Genomic DNA, 16,884 nt, shown 5'->3' on the forward strand with positions numbered 1-16,884 from the left:
AATGCGAAGGATATGATGTTAGTTATTAACTATCATATTTTATGTTTGAAAGTTCGGCTGCAACAAATCGATTTAATCATAGCGTTCGAGTCGAACAACGACCACACTATGCAATATAGTAAAGCATCTGTGGGTTGAAAAATACCATTGCCTATGGTAATTTGTCAAATGTCAATGTCAAGATGTCAAGCATCTGACATTCTCTGAAATGTCAATGTTTAATAAAAAATGTTGGAATCACAGACCACGAATCCGGAGAGTTGGAATTCGTGAAGTGAACCACGAGGTTTTGTTTTGAATTAGTGTTTAAATTAAAATTACCTATATAAAAATTGAAATTTATTTGCTACAATAGTTATTTTCTATCATCAGTTAGAACATGCCGTCTGTGAAGAAAACAAAAATTAAAAAAACTAAAATGCCACCACAACCTCAAAACAATTCAGGTTAGTTTTTGTCTAATAATATTTCTTTCGCCGAAAGAGATACATTCATTATTTTCTAGTATTTGTAAGTTCATGACCATTAACAATATTTTCCAGATTCAGAAGAGGAGATGAACCCGGAAAGTCATAAAAAGTCCCTGGAAAAGTTGAAGAAAATCGACCCAGACTTTTATAACTTCCTTGAAGAAAATGACGAGAATCTTTTAAACTTTGAGGCAGATTCGGAGGACGATGTTTCAGAAAAAGGTGACGATGATGATAAGTTGCATGTACCCGGAGCAATCACAGGCGACAGTGACGAGAGTGATTTTGAAGTTAGTAATTTTTCATACTTGAGTACTATCACTCGGCTGACGGGCCATTCTTTAGATTAGGCTTATTTCTATTTTGTCTAACTGCCTACATCCGTAAGAACTATTAAAGATAGTTCAATCACTATCCTTATTATAAATGCAAAACTGTCTTTGTTTGTTGGTCTGTACTGCAATGGAGCAATGGTTCAGCTTGATTATTTGCATGGATCGCATACTGTTAAAGACCTGGGAGCTCTCACTTTCAAAGTCTTTAACATTGTTAGTTTCCTTTTAGTAACATAATTTTGCTGTTTTTAGGATGAAACTGCTAAACCTGTACAAGGCAGAGTTACTCTCAAGATGGTGGCACAGTGGCAAACAGAGTTGCAAAGCGAGGGGAAGATTAAGCTAGCAACATTAACCACAGTCATAAAGGCATTCAATGCTGCCATGTTGAGAGCTACCAGCGATGATGGCTCATCCAAAGGGGAATTTAAAGTTGAAGGTAAGAAAATTGAAACTTTTGAGTAAAGATCACAATGTATATTTCAAGCCTGGCTGAATAGTCAGACATTGTCTGTTAGAAACCTTTCTGTCCCACTCTGCGAGCATCAAAAGGGTGCACCCAATCCACCAAAATTTTAATGTGTGTAGGGTCTAGTACAAAATGTACTTGAAGTAGACTTCTGATACACATCCAATTTTTTTGGACATTTATAATATGCAGTCCGCCTATACCAGGAATGCACAATGATACATTACGAAGTATGTATGTGAACTACAAAACCCATTGCATGCTCTCTTTAAAATGAAGTTTAGCATTTCTTTTGTGAAAAATTTTGTTTCTAAATCTGTTTCTTTTAATTACTGTTGCCCTATTTTAAATGTTAACAGGCATGGCTTTGCCTTTTGCTAACTTAAGTCAACATTTTGTTGTTACCAACTATTACAGTTGGGGTGGTAATAAAACTGCTTCATGATCATTGAACTCTTCTACCAGAGCTCAAATGTTCTCAGACATCATGTAGTAAAGCTTGTCTCACATAAATTTCATTTTCTTTGAGAGTTCAAATCAAATGAAGCCAAAAAATACTTCATTTAGACATACCTACCTATATAATAGTTTATACACAGCATCAGAGATTCATACCCAATATTTCTTTAAAAATTGAAAAATAGTACAGATATTTTAATTTTTTTAAAGAAATAGGCATATTAATAAAGTTATTGTAACATATAAAATGTTTTATTGTAGTGAAATGATATGAATATATAAGGTAAGGTATGTACTGCGTATTATTTCTAAGTGTTTTTTTTGTTTCTTAAATAATGTCATAAATGTATTTTTAGGTTCATCAATCTTCAACTCGGTAATACAAATGTGTGTACTATACTTGCCCACTGCAATTAAAAAGTACCTAGGCGTGGAACAGTCTGGAAAGGATCCAAAGAAATGCAAACACTATATCAAGATCAAGGGACCTCTGTTAGCATACTTGAAAGACTTGCTAAAACTACTTGGCAGTGTAACTTCTGAAAACATTTTAACTGTACTTCTCAAACATTTGCATCAAATGTCTGTATATGTTGCTTGTTTTACAAGTATATCTAAGCAAGCATTGAAAAAACTTATTAGTCTATGGAGTAATAGTGAGGAAACTGTACGAGTTCTTGCATTTTTGTGCATTTTACGAATAACAAGGAATCAACAAACAGCACTATTAGATTTGGTGTTGAAAGCAATGTACTTGACATATGTTAAGAATTGTAAATTTGTGAGCCCTACCACTTGGCCGGGAATAAACTTCATGAGACGGTCATTAGTTGAGATGTTTACATTGGACTTGAATGTCTCATATCAACATGTATTTCTGTATATAAGGCAATTAGCTATACATTTAAGGAATGCGATTGTTGTACAGAAAATTGAGAACCGACAGGCAGTTTACAACTGGCAATTTATAAACTCCCTACATTTATGGGCGGATTTAATAGCAGCAACATCAAATAAGTCTCAATTGCAGCCATTGCTTTACCCTCTGGTAATGGTGATAACTAATACAATAAAGCTGGTACCAACACATCAGTACTATCCACTGAGATTCCATTGTGTTGAGATTCTAATAAATCTTTCTAAGGACACCAATACCTTCATTCCAGTGCTACCGTTTCTTGTAGAGGTGAGTATTGAAATAACAATTGACTAGTAAATCAAATTAGATTTCTTAAAAATATAATGCAAAACGAAAAGTGCGAATCGTCCTGTAGTGTTGATCAGATTAAAGATGCAACCAATTTCAACATGGTAAGAATAGAGAGAGCATACACTTGTTTAGTTTAAATCCACCTCAGACCACAAATACTGTTATTAATGAACAAATGTGTCAGCTCATTGGCTAGACAGTGTATAAAAGAAAATTATGCGCATTTTGAATTTTATCGCTTTCTCACTAACCCATAGGAGTGAGAAATAGTACAAAATTAAATATTTTACAGGTTTTAACATCATACGACTTCAACAAGAAACACAAGAAAGTCTCAATGAAGCCATTAGACTTCTCGTGTGTGCTGCGGCTAGCCAAGTCGCAGCTGATGGAGAATGGCTTCAAGGACTCAGTAATCGATAGAGTGTACGGTCTACTTCTAGAATATACCGCCAACGAGTCACACTCTATTGCTTTCCCAGATCTTACCTTATTGGCTGTTGTTCAGGTATGTACTCATACCTGAGTAACTCATTTTTTACTAGCATCATCCACTTAAAATTTCAGTTTTCTCATGGGTCTAAAAAGTTTTTCTCTGAGTAAAAAGTAGCCTATGACCATATCAATGAACTCTAAAACAAGATGTTTAACTTTGTAAATATAACAGATTGACAAACATACTTTTGGTTTCTCATGTGTGAATTATCCATTCACTCTATAAAGAAATGTAAGGTACAAAATGAGTTTCATTTATTGATAGAAATATATCTTTTCCAGATGAAACAGTTCCTCAAGTCATGCTCAGTTTCAAATTACACCAAGAAAATGCGGCAATTGTTAGAAAAGATAGAGGAAAACTCCAAATTCATTGAGAAGGAAAGAGCTAAAATCAGTTTTGCTCTCAGCGAAGACAAAATGGTAGCTGCGTGGCAGGCAAGCATTAGAGCCAAGGGAACGCCCTTAATTACATTCTTTGATAGCTGGAATAAAATCAACAAGATACAAAAACGTAAGAAAATCACCAAGAATGACGAAATAGCGGGAGTATTACCTCTGATTAAGAGAGCCAAGATAGCTGACACAGAAGAAAAGATACAGAAACCTGAAAACAAAGGTCCTTTAGTCCTGTTCCCATCGGATAGCGAGGATGAAGGGGATCATTTCAAATTGGAGGAAGGCACTGAGGAACCGAAACCGAAAAAGGTGAAAAAGAAGACCAATAAAAAGAAGGGACAGAAAAAGATAGCAGCACCTGAAATGGAGAGTGTACCAGATAAGGCAGACGTTGTACAGGATTTTAGTGTCAGTGACTGGTGAACAATTGATTTATTAATTATTATTTATCTAATAAAGGAAATGTAATTATGTGTTTGTTTATTTTTATTTTTATCCTGCTTTAATGTTCATAGAATAGAAAATAGATTGAATCCAGAAGGCAGTCTTCAATTACACTTCAAAGCTCTTAAGTTTAGCGTTTCACTGAGGCGGCTCGTGAGGTAGGTTGCGGGAAAGTGACTGACGTAGGTTTGCCCGCAAAATTCAAATTTTATTTGGTTTTTTACAATTTGTAAACTAATACGACAAAGTAGGCTTGTGGCACTTTAATTGCACCAATGGCAGTATCATCTTCACAGGTTTATATAAAAATCTAATTAGCTATAGTATCGACTAACTTGTGAGTAGCCGATGCCAAACTCATTATTTTGACTAATTTCTTAAACTGAACACTTTCAAGTAAAGATTTTTATGCAATCCTGTGAAGATGATAGGTACTGCCACTGCCGGAATTAGAGTGCCATAAGCCTACTTTGTCGTATAAGATTATAAATTGCGAAAAACCAAATTAATTTTGAATTTCGCGGGCAGACCCGTCTCATGCCCCTTAAAGGTGCCCACGCACTTGACCTGAACTGCAGCTGAAATGTGCGTCGCGGCAGCGCCCCGCACGATATTCTCTCCAGCCGCGACGCGCGGCAGTGACGCGCTACGCGGTACGCGCGTCGCGGCTGGAGAGAATATCGTGCGGGGCGCTACCGCGACGCGCAGTTCAGTTCAAGTGCGTGGGCACCTTAAGTCTTGATTTATTCGTCGACTGTCACTATCCCGCAACCCACACCCTACCGCACGAGCCGTCTCAGTCAAGTGGTACACCTATATCTAAAATACTTTATTATCAGTTTTTTGTGTTCATCACACAAAGGTTTGTCCAGGGTAGGAATCGAACCTGTGGCCCATGATTTCGAACTCAGTTGCTTACCAGCATAATAATACATATATATCTATAGATAAAATTTTATGATCAATCTGTTATAGATATTAGATATGTACTCATCGTATTGAGTCGGTGATTCATATCAGTTTCTTTTTGTCACAACACTATTTCTCGGAAAAAACTGGGAAAAGAATTTAGGTCAATTTGCTATGTTTAATTAAAAATTCAATCATAGAGGTCGCTAAAGTGTTAGGCGCAACGGACACCGGCAGAGTGGAGTGGAGCTAAAGTGCAACTTCATTTTTGATAACAACTCAAAGTTTAGCTTAAAGGTGCCCGCCCACGCACTTGAACTGAACTGCGCGTCGCGGCAGCGCCCCGCACGATATTCTCTCGAGCCGCGACGCGCGTACCGCGTAGCGCGTCACTGCCGCGCGTCGCGGCTGGAGAAAATCGTGCGGGGCGCTGCCGCGACGCGCACTTCAGTTCAAGTGCGTGGGCACCTTTATTTACTTTGGCATGGCGGAGCGATGTTAGCCGTCTCATCCGTATTTTATTTTTATTATACAAATATCACGCTTATGTTAAAGTACATAAAGTTGAATTTAATTTGTCATCAAAAAGATTGATTCACTGCGTGGGCATGCGTCGGTCCTTCGGGCAGGAATTTTAAAGTAAAAAGAATTCGTTTCACAATAAATTATAATAATATTAAGAATATGAAATTCTAAAATAACAAATAGGTTAAAAATACACTGATCAAGGGACTCCCTTCAGGAAGTACGTCCAGTGCACTTTAGGCTCCGGTGGTTCATAGTTCTCTATAGTTAGGCAGCCGGTAGGCAGCGAAGATGGGTGAACTGAATCCGTCAAGTAAACGACTATCTTCAATTCCTGAAAGAAAAATCCATATCAAATGGCTTCAATTGATTTTGATCTCGGTATCGGATAGGCTTGTAACTATCTATGTAAAATTAAATTTTTCTTATTGGAACTTTACTTATACCTAATTTTCAGGTAGCCTAGCTATTTCGAAAATTATTATCACAAGACAACTAGTACTATTATTATAATGGAAAGGGGTTATGACCCTCAGCAATGAGGAATGCATCCAGAGAGATATCTATTTCTAATCAAATTGTTATGCATGTGTATTATAGTTTAACAGCTACAGTGTGTCAATTTTAATCACCTCTGATTGGGTAACACTTTCTCGCTTTTAGCTAAAAATGCACAGTTGTACTTGTAGGAAGAATACAGTAAATACAGCCAATTACACCAATTTTGATTGTGAATGTAATACCTAAACGGTTCACCATAATTTTATTATACCTATAGTTTGTCGCGTGATTCGCCAAAGACCCAGATTTGCGATGACGATTGTACCTACCTTCTTCGGACTCACTGACTCATAAAGGCTTTTGGTGTAAAACTCTTCTCGGTCTATATTAATCTTGAACATCCGAGAATTCACGAATATGTTTTTGAACGTAATAGTGATGGATCCTCCGACTTTTATTTCAAAAGGCCCCTGTGGTGTCGGTCGCTTAGCCGTGCCTTGTATACTGAAACTGTTTAAACGATTCTCCGTTTATACCGTGGAAAAAATATTTTCTGAAATATTAAGTGGGTAATCAAATCGTTTACTTGCCACATTAGGTACCTAGGTACATTTAGCGATTTTAAAAGTGCCCAATGCGAGAAAGAAAAGACAAATCCCGTAAAGCGCTGAGATCGTCAAGAATTTGCAAATTAAATCTTTGTACCTAATATCAAAAACAATGAGAGAATCAAATATCGGGTCAGAAAAATACATACACAAATTCACCAGCCACAGGGGAGTCAAAAGAAACTCTACAGTTTTGGACACCAAGCTCAGTTGGCTCAAACCACGCCTGGAATTTTCCTTTTTCAAAAGGACCCAAGGTATATTCTGGCTCCGTTATAATTGATGGATGCGATACCTAAATATAATATAATCATATTATTAATTGATAGTAGGAAAAAAAATATAAGAAACTCTTTTTGATCCATCCACTGGAAATGTTATCATTCTTTAGCAATTTATTGTACGTTTATTCATTCAGTGGTTTCTTCATGATTCCCAAATTAAGGCTATGTCGATTCACAAATGAAGTATTAAAGTGCAGTCGTCTTCGTGCGGCACCCAATCTTCATAGTTTAATCTACCTAGTTAAAATATGAAGTACACAACAAGTGCTCTGTAGGTAGGTAAGCGCACCATTATAGCGTCTCTACCCTGGACGGGCAATATAACTTTTATTCTTCACGCACAACTGACAAACGATTGTAAGTGGCCAATACAGCCTGACCTAAGAAAAACAGGAGAATTTACCGTTGCTACAAAATTTGCCCGAACATCAGTATTATTTTGTACTCGGAGACGCAGCGGTACACAGGATCCTAGAACTGTGGTGAACTCGAGTTTTTTCGGCTTAGCGGGCAAGCATTTCATCTTCACATCGTAGAGATACGTCCCAACCAGTTGGTTGCTCACTTCGAGGCAATCGTGCTGTTCTCCGACCACCAGCGGGGAATAAACCAGTGTCAGAACAGCCTGAAATTATAAGAGAGTTTAGGAGTCAGTGAATAATTATTACGACGTTTTGAATAATACCAGAGTTCCACACGGCAGGTCTTCCGAACTTTTCAAAATCATGACAGACATAAAGAATTTTAAAGTCCTACACTCATATCGTTAATGAAGAGAACACATTTTTATAAAGCTGATGTGATAAGGCTGTAGTGACTCCTTTGGTGCTACAAAGCGTACCTCGGTAACGACTTGTATGTTTTAGGTTAGAAATATTGGATGATCATTTTTGGAACCTATCCTCATACTTACTTATCTCAAACGCACTAAATTTCAGAGATGTCACACTTTGGAACTGAAGTATCGATTCGATCAGCTTTCTGTTGATAGCGTCGGGACACCGAACAATAATTAATTATTGTGCCTGCGGCATTGATAGTTGACCTTACTTTAGCTAACACTAATCGAGCGTAACGCTTTTTAACCAGGATAATGCGTAATCATGTGTGATATGAGATCGCTTACTTTTTAACCAACTTCAAAAAAGAGTAGGTTCTTAATTCGACTGTATGTTTTTTATAGCTTGGTCCGGGTGGAAAAAGTGATCCAACCCATTATTTATCAAGATACAATATCTAGAAAAATACCTCAGACTTTCTGCTAATCTTGAGGGACTGTGGACACGCGAGTTTGTCACACTTGATGTTGAACAAGGCCTCCGTAGCGAGAGGGTTGGTGATTCTTATCTCACGCTGCACCGACTCTCGGGCCTTTGAGGTGAACACGAGTGTGTCTACTATCTTGCTCGCCGTCACCTGAACCACCATCTTGTAGTATTGATACTCGCGAGTCACGTCGTTTACAAATATCACCTGCATGAAGATAACCCTTTTATATATATATTTTTATTTATTTTTCATGTACCAAAATTGCAGTTACAAAGTTATGATAAATTAAGCTATGTACAAAGGAAATGCTTATCTCTAAACAGAGATTTAGTATTTGTTCAGAATGCCCTGGTGAATAATGAAAGTGTAGGATGCAATGTACATACATGGAGGATATGCGTTTGAACACTAATAGCCAGAAGGTTTTTCGAAACAAGGCGATACTACCGCGATGGGATTGTTTTTCGAAACGTTTTTGAATTTAGATAGGTAGTTAGGAAAAGTGAAGTGAGTGAACTTCTTTAGGTTATCCTACTTCTATTTTTTGGACTGTACCAAATTAAACTTGTGAGTCCCTGTCCATTATTTGAAACATAATATGCACTAGGATTACTTCGCTAGCTCGATGAACTAAAAGCCTGGATAAAATTTGGCTGAGCTCAGAAACTTTTTCCATTTCCATATTGAGAGGGCTCTAACAGTAAAACTCAATCCTAAATTAACTATACCTGTACTGTAAAAATTTCACGACCTCCCTGGTGCCCGGAGAGCCCCGTGATCTTGTAAGTAAGATGTCTTGGTTTCGATTCCCTGGAACCGCCAAGACGTACCGCCGAGCGATTTAGCGTTTAGCTATGGGTTCAATTAAACTGATGTACCTCTTCGAAGGCCAATTTCATCTTGGACTACATCGTCACTTACTACGAGGCAATGGTTAATTTATCATGGAATAAAAAAACTCACTCTCAAGTGCATTTCACATACTTCATAACAAACAAACTTCCAACGGCACGGGACGGTGGCTCCGCCCCACACTTTGATATTTTTGGGGTGATTGATTTCATAGTAGCCCTCAAACTTGTCCGGAACAGTACGAACCACTTCTGTTATGACTATATAGGACTCTGGAAACTGGAAAATTATATTTTTTATATGAATGAATCAGATAAATGGCATAAATACCCAGACTTGACAGATATGCAATCATATTTTGGAAAATATGTGAAAAAATTGTGTAGGTAGGTACAAAAAACTTGAAAGAGCAAAAAAAAATGTAGAGCATGTATTTTTGGGACTTACTTTTTTACCCGACTACGGCAAAGCCGAATGGAAGGGTTATGATTTTAGCAGTCTATGTATGTATGTATATATGTGTGTATGTTTGTATCCAGATTCTGTGTGTTCCACCGTTGCGCCTAAACTACTGGACCGATTTTGATGAATAGATCCTAATAATCGATAATTGTCCACTGGCATGCCTCAATTGTCCGTCTCACCTCTGTAATGTTGTAAATGGGCAGATCCACCGTATGGAACTCCTTAGCGGGCACCGTGATGTTGATTGTACCGTTGGGGTTGGGGTGTGTGGCTGTTCCCACCAGCGAGATGAAGAGGGCTGCCTCGCCCAGCGGTGAGAATAACACTTGACCCTGTTGCAAAACTATGGACTTACATTTCATATCCAAGCGTCCACTAGCAGTAAACTTGCAAATGTTTTGCCAAGTCACTCACACCATGCACCTCATTTGCAGTTTGCACTATATAAACACTCGCGCAAGGAATTATAGTGTGGAAGTTACACATTTCATTCATTGCCATGACAATGACAGGTAGCTTCTGCAAGAAAACTTGCTAGAAGGCACTTTGCTTTAGATGTAGAATGCGCGACTTGACTGACGCATTGGTCTAGTGGCTATCTTATTTAGCTGACAATCATGAGATTCTGGGTTCGAAACCTGGGTCGAACCGATCAAAATTATTGGGTTTTCTATAAAAAAAAAACTTAATAAGAGTAGCCCTAAGTTGGGAAGTTGCCGGTGATGATGGCTCCTCCGTAAATGCACTGCATCATCACTTACCAGCAGTTGGGATTGCAGTCAAGGGCTAACTTAAGCTGGGGGAAAAAAAATGCTGACTCCCTTGAGATTTGGAGTGGCAAAAATTCAGTCGGAAATTGATCTATCAACGCACAGCTCAATCTACTAGACAAATTGGGCTGAAATTTGGCATGCAGGTAGCTAATACAAGGCAGACATCGACTACGAAAAGATTTTCGAAAATTCTATTGCTAAGGGGGTAAAATAACGGTTTGAAATTTGTATAGTCCACGCGCTCGAAGTCGCGGGCATAAGCTAGTATATAAGTAACAAAACTGTAGCCATACCTCATGATTTCCCATAGTTTTTGGTTTAAAATGAATCGGTATATCAAAAGTAGAGTTGGGATCTACATAGAACTCCTTCAAAGTTTCGAATGGGCCACCAGATACTTCGGATAGAACGAGCCACATCTCGTCTGAACTAGAGAAAAGAAAAATGTCTTTAGTTTCACTCATGTCTGAAAAGCTGGTAGAAGCTATGCTGCTATAGGTCTAGCACCAAAGTGACGATCGCAATCACCTCTGATGGGCTGACACTTTCTCTCACTATTGGCTAGAGAGCATAGTTGCAGCATGAATGCAATAACATTGTCGTCAGTCGATAAAATAGAACTCATTGGAAGAGTCCCGAATTTGTCGATAACACTAATAGTTTTTTTCCGCGAAATATGTCCGAGTGAACCTATGAAGGTAGCTACACTGGATAATATCAGTGCTATACCAAGAGTACAACTATAACACTGACCTAGGAATAGTTTTATCTCATAGAGCTCTAAGTATTGTACAAGTATTATGGGATCAGAAAACGAAATATATTCGCAATATTTATGGGCTGCAGTGGGTCTATTTGTGATAAGGATTTTTCATTGAAGAGTTGGTCGAGTCTATTTGTGGTTTCAGAATTTTTCATTAATCTATCAATAATACTATATAAAACTTACGGATTTGTGACTACCACGTATTGTGTGTTAATATCTCTGACAGGACATTCCATATATAAGGTTTTTGACTGAACGTTGCCTGTGTCGATACATGTAGCATACAGCGCCAGCTCTAGAGGTGGATAGTTCTCAATATTACAGCTTGCCTGTAAAATAAATCTATTTAGTTAAGATATAAGTAGAGGATTTAAAAGTTGGAATATAAACATCTCGATGGTCCGATTACATCACCAAGGTTGCATGAAAAACTGGGTGGAAAATATCTGAAATAAAGAATGGCATGAATATAAGGAGGCAACAATTGATAAGTAAAGCAAGAAACTTAGTCAAACACTAACAAGTGAACTAAGTAACAAATTATGCATGACTGTTGTTTAATTCCTACGGGGATATAAAATCTGAAAGTTTGGGGTCTCAGCATAAACTTAAGACTTGGTTTGATTGCAGCTGAAAATACGTAGTTAATCGTAAATTCTGATAAATTATTATAAGAAACAAAAACAAAATCTGATCCAATATTTTAACTCACCCAAACTTTAATAAAGGGATTGTGATTGATAGGTCTAAATGTTACAGTAAACGTGACATTCGTATGAGCTGCGATGTTCCCTTGCATCGGTGATATTTTGAACTCATTCGATACTAGAGGTTGCCACCAGAATCTGTAGAATGATTTTTATCATGGATAAAGCAAGGCGATGACCCTGCAATTATCGTACGATTAAAAAAGTTGTGACGCTCAAAAACGTCAAAATCGGTTAAACGGATGGACCGTGAAAATGTAACAGAAAGACAGACAGACGGGTAGATCAACAAACACACTTTCACATTTATAATATTGTAAACAAATTAGCCTAAAGCTAAATGAAAATGTCGAGCTAGCCGAAATTAATAGATCTGAAAGCAATGCTATCCTTTTGCATTGTGTAAAGTATATGTAGTTTTATCATCATCATCATCATTACCAACCGATAGATCTTGCGCCGCCTGAATGCAATGGCTCCCTTTGACTCGTCTGGTGTCGTCTGTCCACCTAGTGGGGAGTCTTCCATCGCTTGGTTGACATTTTAGCACCTATACCATACATAGTATTATAGCACTACATTTAACAGTCTTGTCAAATTATTTTTGGAGATTTTATCGTCGTTAGCGCCATGCCTACCTGGCACCAAAGTCTCCCTCATTAAAAAGCATGACCTTCAATATCTTGCATCCGCGTCTACGTACGCGCCCGAACTGCAAGGAGTTCTGGCTGAAGCGCAAACTCATACCAGTCGCGGAACCACTCAATCTTACCAGGGGACGCTCGAACTCAAAAACTTTCATGTTCAGCTGTTAAACAAGGCTTTGATTACTTTCTAAAAACTACTTTAGTCCTTTCATTTCACTCGTAAAAAATCACATAATAATATAATTTATTAACAGCTCCTTCTGGAGCCATTTCTTCTCCCTAGTTTGTCAGGCAAGAAAAGTTTCACAAGGATATCGATAAGAACTCAAATCTGTAACACGATGTTTATTATGGTGTTCATGCTAGGCATGCTTTGTGCGATGAAAAGAATTATATCTCAGTTTTCTTTTGTATATAATATAGAAGACGTGACACTGACTTGCATATCAAAGTACAGCTCAAACCGCCAAGTCTACACTTTTGAGATTTTGCAAGGATGTTTTTTCTTGATAATGTAGACTTGAACATAGAAAAAAAAAATCAAAAATTCCCGAGCGAAGCCTAGCGTAGATTTCTAATAGAGTATATTTTTTAACACTTGGAAGAAAACCTGAACATCCAGATTACTAATCAGGCCAACGGGCTTAAACTGAATCTTCACAGGTACTTTCATATACGGTTTGATAGTGCATTTGTGTGGTATCACTTTCAGTGATGATAGTGCGTTCTCAGAATCCTTATCAATTTGTTCTTGCATTTTATCCTTCTTGTATGTGTGCAGCATTTCTACTCTGTAAGAAATACATTTGAAAAAACTAAAACTACGCAAATAGAAATTACGGTAATTTAAAAAAAAATGTTAATAACGAAGTCCTCAAAAGCATTGACTCTCTGATGATCAAATGTTCACGGGTGACCATAATCACTTAAACATGGTGTCTCCCCTGATGGTTTGGTCCGATTTTCTTACCTAGATGGACGTTGATCCTTGGTATGACTGGCAACAGTGGTAGCGCTTCCAGGAGTTAAACACGCGCTAGTTCCTTCAGATTTCACATCAGCATCATCTTCCACATTCTGATACATAACTTTGAATATAAAGGTGGCTTCGATTGGTACTTTGCTGTGGTTCATTACTTCTATTGGACGCACGATCTTTTCTCCTACTTTCACTGGTCCCAAATTAAAACTCTTTTGACAGCCTTCGTACAGATCAAATAGCAGAGGAACCCCTAAAGAGCAAAATTGTTTACCAAATATTTACTATTACCTACTCAATTAGGTATTCATTTATTCTCCTACATAATTTATTAACTTCACGTTTAATTCTCTCGATTCGTACCTTCTCCTTTAATGGTAATAATTTCTTCGCAAAGTGAATTTACCCAAAACTGTAACTTAAATTCATATTCCTTTACTTGCTTTGGTCGAAAATAGATTGGAATTTTTAATCTTTTGCTTTCTGCTACAGTACAGTCTTGATTGAAGACCACATATAGTTCTGGCAAATTGGAAAAATTTAATTCCAACCTAGAAATTTGTATGAAATTATATTTTTAGATGCCCCCGTCAAATAATAAATTAAGTATTTAAGATTTTTTCAAACGCACGTTACGGGAACTTTATCTTCGTTTTCAAATGCTAAGTTTTTCTTGTAGGTTATGTCTGGTGCATTCACGATACATCGTCCAAAATCATACTCTTTGCAAGAGAAACTATACTGTGGTTTTTCAATTTCCGCGTGAAGATATATATTGTATTCTGGACCATCGGAAATCTGAATATTAAGATTGAGCATTTAAATACTCCATACATCTGAAGTAGATTAGATTATAGAAATACGTGTGTATGTTTTGTAGAAATTAGTTATCTTTCCCAGTAAAAAGCACATAACTAACTTCTCCATATAGAATCTACTATTTACCGATAAAGTTAAAGGAAAAGCTTGTACGGGAACTTTTTTCAATGTGAAATGAAGGATACATTCTATTTCGTTAGCGGGGGTGACGTGTCCGCTGTTTGGCTCCACATACAACTGGAGATATTTCTTCACTTCGCTTGTATCGTAATGCCAGTCAAAGAAGAATGTTGCAGAACCGTCGTTCTTTATCACGAAAGGAATTGTCCTCTCGTATGTTGACGCCGTCTGTTTTAGAACGTAATTTTAATTATAGCCTGGACTGAATTAAATCTACTTTGAAATCATAACTACTTATTAGTAGCGTTAGATTTCATACTACCGTGACAATCATAAAGATCTATAATAAATTCTTGGGCAGTAAAATAGATGCTAAGGACGGTAATATCTTATGCCCGAAAATAAATATTTTTTTTGGAAGTAAGAAGATTGTGGATGATCAAGATTTAGATTACAATGTAGATTCAATAAAAGGTCGGTTTTGTTACCTGGTCCAAATGAATATTAGTAATTGCATCACTGTTCAATATGTGATCGTTCCCAACCAAATAGTAAGTGATTTTAGGCTTTATCGAATGGCTAAGTGCATTTACACATAGAGTGATCAATTTTGTCATATATGTCACGCTACAAAAGATCTTGAACGATAATGGCCCGTCTTGGATTGGTGTATAGATGATCCTATAAAAAGCAGATTTCTTTCAGATTTTCAACCCTGAGGATTATTGTCAGATGTCTAATAGGAAAACAGCTGCTAACACACTGAATTCGTGAACGTCAGATCCTAAATTAAAACATTACTTTGCTTGCTCTTTTTAAGCTACATTCTTCAAACCACAGTAAAAAAATACTTACTTTATAGGCGTATCTGATTTCGGTTTCAGTACACCTTGTTCAGGCTCTACAATGACCGGAGTCTTACCGGACTCGTTACAAATAGAATTTCCTTTAAACTCAAAATTCAAGCATTCGCTCTCATTATTCCTTAATATTACTTCGTTGGTGGTAGTAAAACCTACTAAAGAGTTCTTTATAATCAGAATAGTGGGAACAAAGTTCACAATCGGTTCCCGTACTATACCGACTACTAATACATTCATAACGAGAGAATGGGCCGGTATGATAAACTTCCATTGTGATTCGTACACCTGGTAACAAGCATGATTATTAATATAATTTCATTACTCATATTGTCACACTAATATTATAAAGGCGAAAGTTTGTATGTGTGTGTGTGTGTGTGTGTGTGTGTGTATGTTTGTTACTCTTTCATGCAAAAACTACTAAACGGATTTGGCTGAAATTTTGAATGAAGATAGATAATATCCTGGATTAGCACATAGGCTACTTTTTATCCCGGAAAATCAAAAAGTTCCCACGGGATTTCGAAAAACCTAAATCCACGCGGGCGAAGTCGCGGGCATCGGCTAGTAACTAATAAATATCTACGTTACAAGTGAATAACTTAAAAAAATATATATGATATGGAAATGGAAAGGGCTAAGGAGTAAGATACGAACTCTAAGCTCAAAATTACATATAGCCCAAGCCTTCAACGGTTTCAAGTGCCAAGCGATGCGATTGCTGGAAGTTGGATCCGATATGTTCTAAAATGGTCTGTCTCCATTTTACAGCACGTTTAATAATATGTAACACTAAGGCTCGATAATTGAACGATATTTATATTGTATCCTTTACAAAGAGGAAGGTGGAAAATTACTGGATGACGAATGCAGATTTTATGCTTATTACAAAACATCTATGTCCAATTATTATTATAGTTGGCGTCCATATGTTAATATGATAATGATATTATATCAAAATAGATCTTATTTTAAATATTATATATTTTTTAAATTATACCCCGGGTGCTGTCGGTGAGAAAGTAAAGACGACTTTAGTAGAGGTACCACCCTCAACGTATCCTTTTAACATGTTGCAATGCATTGGGATGAGTTCGGGCTTGTCGGACAGAACCATCTCGAACAGGAACTCGTATCCATCACTTGTTGGATTGATTACATCGAAAGCTCTTTAAAAGAGAACGTAATGAGATTTCAAAATAAAGAGAATCCTATAATCATTGATGAACAATTATCACGAGTTAATAGAAGTAATGAGAAAAAACGCTTTCCTAAGTAGTAAGCTTTTACTAACTTTTTGTAGCATCCGGACCCCAAAACATTAAATTCCAATACAGTAGTATGGTCAGGCAATGCCATACCAATTACTTTTCTTCTGCCAGAAGTTAAATAATCGCTTTCCTCTACATCAAGATGTACATAAGGCACCAAAGATTTTGCTTTTATTTTACAGGATATATTCTGATCATATGGACCTAAATTATCTAAAAAAGAGTTATCGTTTACACAAATGACT

At 37.1% G+C, this 16,884-nt stretch overlaps 2 protein-coding genes across 2 annotated transcripts in view; one reads left to right on the forward strand and one right to left on the reverse strand.

Annotated features, from left to right (window-relative positions):
* The first annotated feature begins 265 nt into the window (after positions 1-265).
* LOC123881023 (nucleolar complex protein 2 homolog) lies at positions 266-4,312 on the forward strand. The gene is made up of 6 exons (XM_045929548.1): positions 266-446; positions 543-760; positions 1,058-1,244; positions 2,090-2,919; positions 3,236-3,451; positions 3,721-4,312. The coding sequence occupies exons 1-6, from the start codon at positions 380-382 to the stop codon at positions 4,258-4,260; spliced, it is 2,058 nt and encodes a 685-aa protein (XP_045785504.1). The 5' UTR covers positions 266-379; the 3' UTR covers positions 4,261-4,312.
* Positions 4,313-5,838: 1,526 nt separating this feature from the next.
* The window catches only part of LOC123880483 (hydrocephalus-inducing protein homolog), a 39,589-nt gene continuing 28,543 nt past the window's right edge, over positions 5,839-16,884 (reverse strand). The window contains exons 62-81 of the mRNA XM_045928658.1: positions 16,663-16,852; positions 16,369-16,537; positions 15,361-15,653; positions 14,994-15,186; positions 14,512-14,733; positions 14,198-14,364; positions 13,930-14,117; positions 13,558-13,819; positions 13,198-13,378; positions 12,579-12,748; positions 11,946-12,078; positions 11,417-11,562; positions 10,761-10,896; positions 9,874-10,026; positions 9,341-9,508; positions 8,357-8,581; positions 7,512-7,733; positions 6,974-7,119; positions 6,546-6,726; positions 5,839-6,049 (exon numbers count right to left, since the gene is read on the reverse strand). Coding sequence (XP_045784614.1) covers positions 5,915-6,049; positions 6,546-6,726; positions 6,974-7,119; positions 7,512-7,733; positions 8,357-8,581; positions 9,341-9,508; positions 9,874-10,026; positions 10,761-10,896; positions 11,417-11,562; positions 11,946-12,078; positions 12,579-12,748; positions 13,198-13,378; positions 13,558-13,819; positions 13,930-14,117; positions 14,198-14,364; positions 14,512-14,733; positions 14,994-15,186; positions 15,361-15,653; positions 16,369-16,537; positions 16,663-16,852 — 3,680 coding nt within the window. The 3' untranslated portion in view covers positions 5,839-5,914. The remainder of the gene's footprint in view (positions 6,050-6,545; positions 6,727-6,973; positions 7,120-7,511; positions 7,734-8,356; positions 8,582-9,340; positions 9,509-9,873; positions 10,027-10,760; positions 10,897-11,416; positions 11,563-11,945; positions 12,079-12,578; positions 12,749-13,197; positions 13,379-13,557; positions 13,820-13,929; positions 14,118-14,197; positions 14,365-14,511; positions 14,734-14,993; positions 15,187-15,360; positions 15,654-16,368; positions 16,538-16,662; positions 16,853-16,884) is intronic.

The sequence above is a fragment of the Maniola jurtina genome, chromosome 1 (assembly GCF_905333055.1).
Source record: "Maniola jurtina chromosome 1, ilManJurt1.1, whole genome shotgun sequence".
Classification (NCBI taxonomy): Eukaryota; Metazoa; Arthropoda; class Insecta; order Lepidoptera; family Nymphalidae; genus Maniola; species Maniola jurtina.